We start from the raw sequence: 10973 nt of genomic DNA, 5'->3' as shown, positions 1-10973 counted from the left end.
GATCATCTGATGGCAGTGTCTATAGTGGAAGCCAAAGACAGACTGAATATAGATCCAGTGCTCCACAAAGGAGTGAAGAAATTGTACCTTAGACATCTAAGGGGAATTTTTTGGCACCTTACAAATATAGATCCCAGCAACTGAAAGCTACGAGTTATCCCTTTTGCCATATGTGTTCTCTAAGTTTTATCCCACTTTCCCCTAATTCCTTTATGTATTCTTGAGAGAGTATGTCACAAACTTTGGGGAAAATGTTTCATGGGACCTGTTCTTGCTGTACCACTTTAGGAAATATCTCTTTCTAAAAGCTATTTGAAGCTTGATAACTAAATGATTCTTATTTGGTCATCTTGAAAGTGATAGAAACCATACTAGTGGGGGCACAAACCAATGTCATTATTCATCAAGTATTCCTAGAACTCTGATCAGCTTTGCTTTGGAACCTAATTCTATGTTCTAAGATCTACCCCTCCGGTTTCTACATTCTAGAGTCTCTTCTAACTGATATCTTGATAATGTTGATGGATAATATAGCTAGCACTTATGTAGCACTTTCAAGTTCGTGAAGCACTATATATAAATATATGTATGAGTGTATGTATGTATATATATATGCATGCATACACTCATACATATATTTATATATACACATATAATTTGATCTTCACAACAACCCTTTGAGGTGGGTGTGTAACATTTAAAAGATGAGGAAACCGAGGCTGAGAAAAATAAAAAGACTTGCCCAGAATCTCATAGCTATGTGTATAAGGGCTGGATCTTAGAATATAGAATTTGGAACATTGGATGAGGAACCTTTAGAATACAAGATATCAGGACTAGAAGAGACCTCAGATTAGGTATAAAGGGAAGAACTCTAGTCTTGGAGTCAAGAGAAAAGACTCAGATTCTAACTCTACTTCTACCACTTATTGACTTCATATCCATGGGCAATCTGAGCTTCAGTTTTCTTAACTGTAAAATAGGAGTGCTGGTATCATCTATCTCCAAGGATTGTTGTGAGGATCAAATCTAACTTTAGAGGTAGTGTACTCAAGAAACCTTAGCTACAGAGGGTTAGTTTAGCCATTATTATTATTAGGCGAGAGAACATTAAAGCTTAAATAGGATGCTAAAACTTAGAGCATAGACTACCAGAACTGGAAGAACCTTGGAATATAAATCATCAACTATTAGACCTAGATGGAATCTCAGATCATAAAAAAAAATCACAATTGGAAAGTATCTTAGAAACCACCTAATCCAACCTTTTATATTATAGAAAAAGAAACTGACACCCAGAGAAGAGAAGAATCTTTCTCTAGATGACATACCTAGTTGCAAAGCTATACTTAGAACATGGATCTTTTGACACTGATAGGATTACAAGATTATAGATTTAAAGAGACCTTTGAGGCTATTGGTCCCACTCCCCCATTTAAAAATGGGGAAATTCAGATGTTCAATAAATCGTCCAAGATTACATGAGTAAAAAGCTGCAGTCAGTATTTGAACTCCAGTTCATTCCAATTTCAGCGCTCTTTCTATTGTACCATAATCCATTAATTCTTCTTTCTCATACATTAGCCCAAGGCTTCCTGCTTCCTGCTAACCTTATCTTTCCCCAGAATCCTAGAAGTCACATAGTTTTTTACTTGATTAGGGGTAAGGGAGGCCCTGTCCCATTAACCTGACTTTCAGGTCATTTGTCGATTATTTAGATCACAATTCATTCAACCTATATGGTTGTGTATCTGGGTTTTGGGGTAAAGGAATGGTCGTAGCTCACTTGGTCTCCTCTCTGACTGCTTACAGTTGGAACTGCCAGAGTTCCCTAGTACTCTTGGGTGTAGAGAGCCCCAGATAACAATTGTTTTTCATATTTCTAACTATATGACTAAGCAAGTCAGGGTTTCCTCATCTGGAAAATGAGCTGGAGAAGGAAATGTAAAGTGCTTTAGCACTTAGCTTCATCACCCCATTTGGTGTTTTATTTTTGGCAAAGATACTAGAGTGGCTTGCCATTTTCTCCTCCAGTTCATTTGACAGATGAGGAAATTGAGGCAAATGGGTCAAGTAACTTGCCCAGAGTTACCCAATTAGAAAATATTTTAAGTCAGATTTGAACTCAGGAAGATGTCTTCCTGACTCCAGGCTCTCACTCTATTCACTTTTCCACTTAAGTACCTCTTGCATTGTACCTCTACCCACAAATACGGATAGGAAAAGAGAAATAGGTTTAAAGATTCAGGAACCCTAGTTTACAGTCCTGACTCTGTCACAAACCATGTGACCTTAAGCAAGTAAGTCACTGGGCTTCTGTCTCCTCATCTGTTTAATAGGCACAGTAATTTGAAAGGTGCTCAAACAATCAGACTGGACATTTCTTTCTACAGCTTCATTTTGTTGGTGATAGCTCACAAGGATTCTCCATGATTCTGGGCTACTGGTCAGAGATTCGCTGGCAAGGAGAGGCTAGGGTATGGAACAGGAAAGTAACAATGAGAAGGATTAGAAGCTGTGGTATGCTGAATCATTGTGAGAGCCCACTGTTAAATTTTCAGTGTGAGCATTTACACCTACGAAATACATGAACAAATCTGGCTTGATTTTTTGTGTGGGTATTTTTAATTGTCTAGATTTGAGAAAGTGATGGTTGGCTGAACAAACTGGTATATGAATATAACGGAATACCATTGTGCAATAAAAAATGATGAGCAGGTAGATTTCAGAAAAACCTGGAAAGACTTGTATAAACTGATACAAAGTGAAATGATCTGAACCAGGAGAACATTGTAAGCACAAACTGAAACATCGTGTAACTTCAACTGTTACAGTCAGTAATTCAATGATCCAGGGCAAATGACTCATAAAGGAAAATGCTGTCCATATTCAGAGAAAGAACTGATTGAATCTGAATGCAGATCAAAGCATATTGCTTTTGTTTTATTTTTTTTTCGTGTTTTTTCTCCTTTTGGTTTGTTTCTCCTTTCACAACTGTGACTAATATGGAGACATGTTTTATATGATTGAACACATATATCAAATTGCTTACTGCTTTAGGAGTGGGGTAGAGGAAAACGAGAGGGAGAAAATTTTGGTACTAAAATTTTGTAAAAACGAATGCTAAAAGGGGCAGCTAGGTGGCGCAGTGGATAGAGCACCAGCCCTAGAGTCAGTAAGGACCTGAGTTCAAATATGACTTTAGACACGTAACACTTCCTAGCTGTGTGACCCTGGGCAAGTTACTTAATCCCAATTGCCTCACGGGGAGGGGGAGGAGGAAAGGGAGAGGGGGAGGAAAAGAATGAATGCTAAAAATTGCCTTTAGATATAATAGGAAAAATAAATACTATTTTTAAAAATGATGACTAAAATGTTAATAGTGCAAATTTAATTTAAAAGTGTGTTGTGCATACAATCCTCCCTTCCCCGCCTCCCCCCAACAGATTGTTAAACATTTCTCAGCATACCTCTTACTGTCTCATCATTCTCTAATTGGTCATAGTTCCAGTAAGCCCTGGGTACTGAATGAACAGTGTTAGTGAGAGTTTTGAGATAGAATGAAGAGATGCTGAGAGACCGAAAACCCCCAAATAAAGCCAAAGAAAGCACAATCTATTTCTCCCAGTAAGAGAAAAGAACGTAAGATATGTAGTTAGAAGAAATATGTTCAAATTCTGCCTTAGTCACTATGTGATCAGTGTCGACTAACTCCGCTAAACCTTGGTTTCCTCATTTGTATAATGAGGATCACAATAACGCACTTCCCTTACAGGTTAGTTCGGAAGACAGCAATTTGCAAGAAGACAAGTTTGGAGGATGCTGGGATAAATGCAAGTGCAAGCCACTAAAAGGTGGTTTGTTTCATAGAACGAACTGGGTGAGATGCAGAAAAACCCTGGTAGCTGTCGAAGAAAAAAGGGTCAGAGAAAAGCGCCGAGGGCTTAGCTGGTATGTTAAACAATGGCTATCAACCTTTTCTTCCGCTGGCTTCCCCTGGGCTCTGAGCATCTCTGGCTAAGGTTGGGGAAAGCTGCAGCAGGCGCTAGGACCCCAACAGGGCGGACCCACGCAAGGCTATGCGGGGCGGAGTTGAGTTGGGGCTGGTCAAAGACTGAGGCAGCAGCCCAGCGCCCACCGTTAGCTCCAGCACCCTGCTTCGGGTGAAGTCCAACCCCAGAGAAAGATCACAAAGGGACCTGAAGTCCTGCGGTGGAAAGGTAGAAAGGGAAAGGCAGGGAGGGGCATCTACTACTTATTTTAACTCGGGTTCTGCAAACTCCGGGCTTGGTTGGCAAAAGGACCTTCGGCTTGCATGCGCTAGGAGCTTGGAGCCAAAGGAAAGGTAATGTCCTGCCTGTTTCGTGGAAAGGGCACGCACAGCTGGATTTATGCCAGGGTGATACTCCTGAAGCCCAGGGCGCAAACAATTGAACCTGGAGGGACCCTAGCGGGATCGGCAGCTGAAGACGGTTATAAGTAGATCTCATAGGGTCGAAGAATTAGAGAGGGACTTTAGAAGTTATCGAGTCTAACAACCAAATTTTACATATTCGGCAACTATATCTAGAGAGGTTAAGTAACTTGCTCAGGCTTATAAAGTTCGTAAATGTCTGAGGCAGGATTCGAACCTATGTCCTATTCACGATGAATTTTATTGACTCTTTAAGTACAGTAGCCTCCTCAGAGGACGGGGAAAGGAGGAGGGGGTAACAGTTGAATCCGCGGTGGGAAGTGACTAGAGGTGGACAATTCTTCACTGGCTTCTTCCTGTCTCCTTCAAGGTTCGACCATGGAGAACGGAACATGGGAAGTCAGCAGCCTCTGGAGTAACGACTCGCATTCTGGTAGGACTCTGGGCCTGATGCCTCGGACTCCCCTGGCCGTTCAGGTGGTGACCATTGCGCTGGTGCTGCTCATCTGCGGCGTGGGCATCGCAGGCAATGCCATGGTAGTCCTAGTGGTGGCCCGGAGTCGCCATATGGTCACTCCCACTAACTGTTACTTGGTCAGTCTAGCGGCCGCTGATCTCCTGGTGCTTCTGGCGGCTGGGCTGCCCAATCTGTCCGACGTTGTGGCCTCTTGGGTGTTTGGCCACGCGGGCTGCTTGTGCATCACCTACCTGCAATACCTGGGCATCAACGCGTCCACAGGCTCGCTCACAGCGTTCACGGTGGAGCGCTATTTGGCCATCTGCCACCCCATCCGCGCACAGTCCCTGTGCACAGTGGCCCGGGCCAAACGCATCATCGCCCTAGTGTGGCTGGGCACAGCAGCCTATTGCGTCATGTGGCTCTTCCTGGTGGACACGAGCGAGGTGGTCTTCGCCGACGGCGTGCGGGTGCAGTGCGGCTACCGAGTGTCGCGCGAGCTCTACCTGCCCGTCTACTTCCTAGACTTCGCCCTGTTCTATGCGCTGCCTCTGGGACTGGCCACTGTGCTGTACACGCTCATCGCGCGCATTCTCTTTCTAGGTCCCCTGCCCCGCGCGTCCGACGCTGACTCTGCCAATTCCATCCACCAGGGCCGCTCCCAAGAGCTCCCTTCCGACTCCAAAGGATCGGTTCGCTTTTCGTGTCGGGGGAACAGGGGCGCCCTGAGCTCCAGGAAACAGGTAAAGGTGAACCCTAATCTTTCCCTTTTCCCCTTTCCCCGCGGAGGAAAGTGGACCAAGGAATACAAGTGGAACACAACCTAGGAAAATTTGCTGGGAGGGTTAGGGTCAGGTTTAGGGAACCCGATAGGTCTGATTGTAGCAGGACTAAGAAGACGAGAGGCCAGTTTGGGGAAACAAAAATCAGAACTTGCTAACAATTGGAGCTGTTCCAGAAGTGAAATGGGTTTTCTAAAGAGGTGATGGGTTTCCCTACCACCTTTGAAGTCTTCGAACAGGCTAGATAACCACAAAATGCACATATTATAGTGGGGAGTCTTTGGAGGCACGTGTTGGATTAGATGGTCACTGAATTAATTCCAGTTTTCAAAATTCTGTGATCCCTGAGAAGTCTACTTTGATTTTTAGAAACTTAAAGGGCCTCTTTTGGGGAATCTTCACAGTTGCTGTTTTTTTCAGGTAGTGAGAAAAATCGGACGTTTGAGCTTTTTCCCATAAAAAATGAATCAGCCACGAATCACTAGATTTTGGCTCTTCAAATTTTGTCAAAACACACTCACATCCCTTATCAATCTAATCTCTTGTGATGTTTCTATAATCTGTGTCCTCTCCATTTCTTTGCTACCATCAACTCTGACTTGAAATATTGCAATGGATTTCTTTTTCCTTATCTGTAGATTCTCCCATTCCTGAGACAAAAACATTCACCTAACAGCTATAATAGTCAACTTTATAATTGCGGGGTTTGGGTGCATATATCTTCCTTGCAAAAAAAATCTCCTTGCCCACTTATATTTATAATTTAGAATATTACTACTGGGATGAACCTTAACATTGAGTACATCAGAAGTAGGAAGAATCTTTGAACATATAATTTTGAAAGTGGGAGAGAACATAGTCCAACAACTTAATTTTATAGATAAGAAATTGGGGCTCAGAGAAGGCAAGTCTTGCTCATGAACCCTGACTATATTTGGATATGCTATGGTGCGTACCATGCAGGACTAAGAAGACAAGGTGGAAGTTTCCACCAGGGTAGGCACTCAGCATCTTGAATTCACAGGAATTTCTCAAATGGTTTTGGAGATGATGTTCGATTCTGGCTGTTTCTCATAGAGCCAAAGGGAAGGAAATAACCTGGGGTAACTTGTCCTTTGGGCTATATTTCCTGAATTTCCAGCAATTCACCAAACATGAGAATAACAGCCCTTCCAGGACCAAACCAGCTATTAGAACTCCCAAGTAGGTGTCAGGGGAGGGAGGTTGAGAGGCTGGCCTAATTAGCAAGTTTGAAGTGCTAATGGTGGGCTTACTCACCCAGTCTGCCTAAGCAGTGCCCACTTTTACTCCCCTGGATTGTTTATAAACAATGAAGCTAGTTAGAGCTCTGGAGAAATTCTCTTATTCTACAGAGTTGCTGTCCAACTCAGCAGAGATGTCTTCAGCATGACTACAGGGCAGAATGTGAAATGGAAGTTGCAGGGTGGAGTGAAGAGAGCAGATGGAGTGATCCAGTGCTGGAGAGAGCACAGAGAAAGAATCTCTTAGGGAGTTTCCAGGTGGAGGAGAATTAACCTGGAGTGAGATGTGAGTTTGAGGGAAACCATAGACTTAGCTTCATTGGCTCATAGAAGAATTAGGCTCATAAATTCATTTTCTCACTTACAGATTCATAAACTCTCAAATTGAAGAGGAATCTTAGAAATTATCTGCTTAACCAATTCAATAAAATGCATCTGTTAAGCACCTGCTGTTGATAGAAGAACAAAAGTGAAATAATACCTGCCTTCAGGGAATTTATAGTCAGGCAAAATATCATATACATGACTGTAAATGCATGAAATTTAAACCAAATCAATACAAGATAACTTGAAAAAAAGGTAAAGGTACTAGAACTTGGACAAATCATGAAAACATTATGTAAAACCTGGCACTTGGGCTGAATTTTGAAGGAAATTAGGGATTCTTTTAAAAGATGAAAAAAAGGAACGCATTTCTGGCATGGAGAACAGCTTTTACAAAAGCATAAAGAAAGGAAATGAAATGCGTTGTGTGAGGAAAAGTAAGAAATCCAGTTTGTCTGAAATGTAGAGTTTGTGAATGAGGTTAATATAGAATAACTGGAAGAGGGTATGGAATCCAGATTGTGCAAGACTTTTGTTGCCAAACAGAAGGCTTTGTATTTCATCTTAGAGGTAATAGTGAGCCAAAGGACTATATTGAGCATGGCAGTGACATGGTCAGACCTATATTTTAGTAATATCACTTTAGCAAATGTGTGGAGGACAGATTGAAAAGGGGTAGGAGGTACCTGCAGTAGGGAGACCAATTAGGAGGCTCTAAAGAAAGAGTTAATAAGCATTTGTTCAGTTGAAATGAATTGAATCAGGTAAAAGATATGGAACCATGCCCACAAAGCTACCAAATTTTTACATTTCAGGGTTAAAAAATTGGGAATCCAGGTACTTGGGGAAGGGTTAGGGAATGGATAAAAGAAAAGAGGATCAGTCCATTTCTGAAGAGACAGAGAAATGCTGACAGAATGACCCAGTGAAGCTTCCTAGTCACCATTGAGATAAACATTGTTACTCACACTCCTTAAAGTTGACATGTGATTCCATATTGTTCTCATTTTATAGACGGTGAAACCAAAGTTCAGAAATTGTAAAGAGGGGATCATCACAACTAGTAAACTCAGATCTCCTGATTCTAACTTCAGTGCCCTGTCTCCTCTGCAAAACCTGAACACAACTTCTTATCCTTTCCTTACCTGGCAGGTCACCAAGATGCTGGTTGTGGTGGTAATTCTGTTTGCCCTGCTCTGGATGCCATATCGTACTCTGGTGGTGGTGAACTCCTTCCTCAACCCACCCTATCTGAATCTCTGGTTTCTCCTCTTCTGTCGAATCTGCATTTACCTGAACAGCGCCGTAAACCCGATCATCTACAATCTCATGTCCCAGAAGTTCCGCACGGCCTTTCAGAAGTTGTGCAGGTGCAGGACAACCCAGCCCGAGCCCTCATCCCAATATATGGCCCCTGTCTACTACAGTGTCATGAAAGATAGTTCCCAAAATAACTCTGACTCTAATGCCAACCAGTTCAACAGCATCCCTGGGCCTGGGCAGGAGAGCCAACTGTCCAGATAAAATAGAGGCCTGGGATCTCTGAGGGTGGGCAACAGAACCCTCAATACCCCAAGAGCCCCCCACCTCACCTCCAATGCCATTTCAGATAGGTTGGATTAGTTAATCTCAGAGGGGTGAATTTCGGTATCAAATGCATAACATGAGCATGTTTAGTTGTGCTGGGAATGAGGGGGGAAATGATAGATTGAAGGGACCTTAAATCATCCAGATGAATAGCACCCCTTTGTTTTACAGGTGAGGAGAGGGAATCATAGACAGAGAGCAATTTGAACAAGATTACACAGAAAGTTAAAAAGAAAGCCAGGATCTGAACTCTGGTCCTCTGATTCCACAAGACCACAGTGCCTGTCTTCTTAAGGAATAGAAGAGATATAGAGGGCTGGAAGGGCTTCCTGCTTCATTCTGTCTGACCCCTCTTCCCCGAGGAGATCATAGTTAAGTCAGAATCCCCAGGAATTTGTTTGAACTCAAGGAGATAACACTCTCCCTTCTTCAGCCAGAGTTTGCCATAACTGGCCCAGACATTATTGAAGAGAGACTTCCATGGAGGATGGTTTGAAGAATAGGGAGGAGGACATTATGGCAAAGCCAACTAATCATCTCACCTGATAGGCATCTCAGTCCAGTCACTTCCCATAGATACTCTTGATTTCCAGTGTCAGTTCTATAAATCCTAAGTGTGGAGGGAGGGGGGAGTCATTCTACTTGCTTAAATTTGCCCAGCTGTTTTCAACCAGATAAGGCAGTCTGGGTGAGGGAGAACTCCTTAGGAGTGTTCTAATTTCTTGTTGACCTGGAGAAGGAGCATGCTGAAGACATTTTGGAAAGATGAAATTTTTTATGGGGTAAAGGAATGAAGCTTTTTGCATGACTAGAAGCTATGTTTATTCTTCTGTTCTTGGATTTAAAATAATAATAGATTATTCCTTTAAATGAGCTGTTGCCCTCCACTCCAGGAACAGCTGCATTTCTATGTATGGTAAGACATTCTTTATGCTTATGGGAATCATTAATGGCACAGAGGCAAGGGAGAATTCAGAAGAACAAGTAATTCATTGGGGAAAGGAATTAATTTTAAATTCTCTAGGAGAGAGAATCTATTCCCATTCAATCCACAACTCTTGATGATCCCTAGCTCACAGGGACCTACTAAAATAATCCCCAATGCTTTGTGATAAAAGAAGAGTACCTAGAGAAAAATAAGTGGAAATTGAACAGATGTAGTCTCTAGCCCTGACTTGGACTATTCCCTAATTTCTCACTGGGACTTTAAGCTATGTGAAGTCACTAGGAAGAAGGATTTGACAAATGCCAAAAAGAAAGCATCAAGGCTTCTGTATGCTATAATTCTATCTTTGTAATTATAATGATAATACCCATAATTCACTTTTCTTTAGTGCTTTAAGTTTACAAAATGCTTTCCTAAAATAGTCTGGTGAGGTAGGCAATGCAAAGTATTATCTTCCCATTTTGAAGAAGAGGAAACTGATGTTCAAAAGGTAAAATAACTTGCTCAGAACTTGATCCCATGTTTTTCTGACTCCAAAGCTCATATCTTGCAACTATGTAATTGCTGAGGTATTGGACCTTAGGACTCGGATGCAGTCTCCACATGGGGTTGTTACCTTACATCCTGATCAAAGGAAAGAGTGGGAAGGATGGTCAGACTGGGTAGGGATGCATCAATATGTAGATGTGGAAGGAATGCTTGGGAACTTGAAGCACCTTAGTTTGATTATCTTAGGCCATCCAGAAACACATACATGGGATTTCAAAATGGCCTTTAGAGATCATCTAAGTTAATGCCCTTTATTCATTTATTCAATAAGCATTTATTAAGGGGAGTTTATGTGCCAGGCGCTCTGCCGGGGTACAAAGACAAAGAAAGAAACAATAACCAAGAAAACTGAAGCCCAGACGGAGGAGATGATTGGTTTAGCATCCTCGCAAGGAGCAGAGTGGGGATTCAGAACCAAAATTCTCTGGCTCCTTTCACCCCCTTCCTTCTGTTTGATCTGTCTGATGATTTAGACTCATTCAACTTCCTCTCTCTCCCTCCTGTCACTAACCCCTTCTCCAACTGACCCCCACAGGATGGTTTGCCATGGTAACAGGAAAACAGCTGCCCCTCCTTTTCATCCTGACACCAAATCTACTAGAACTAGAGTATCTCTAGACCTTTTCTCCCAGAAAGCAAACAGCTGCTTCTC

General features: G+C 42.4%; 1 protein-coding gene across 1 annotated transcript; it reads left to right on the top strand.

Annotated features, from left to right (window-relative positions):
- Positions 1–4793: 4793 nt before the first annotated feature.
- LOC100913207 (thyrotropin-releasing hormone receptor-like) lies at positions 4794–9713 on the top strand. Its single transcript, XM_003757749.4, has 2 exons — positions 4794–5614; positions 8392–9713. The coding sequence occupies exons 1-2, from the start codon at positions 4865–4867 to the stop codon at positions 8761–8763; spliced, it is 1122 nt and encodes a 373-aa protein (XP_003757797.3). The 5' UTR covers positions 4794–4864; the 3' UTR covers positions 8764–9713.
- Positions 9714–10973: the final 1260 nt, after the last annotated feature.

Source organism: Sarcophilus harrisii, chromosome 2 (genome assembly GCF_902635505.1).
Source record: "Sarcophilus harrisii chromosome 2, mSarHar1.11, whole genome shotgun sequence".
Classification (NCBI taxonomy): domain Eukaryota; kingdom Metazoa; phylum Chordata; class Mammalia; order Dasyuromorphia; family Dasyuridae; genus Sarcophilus; species Sarcophilus harrisii.
This window is presented reverse-complemented; position numbering and strand designations above follow the sequence as displayed.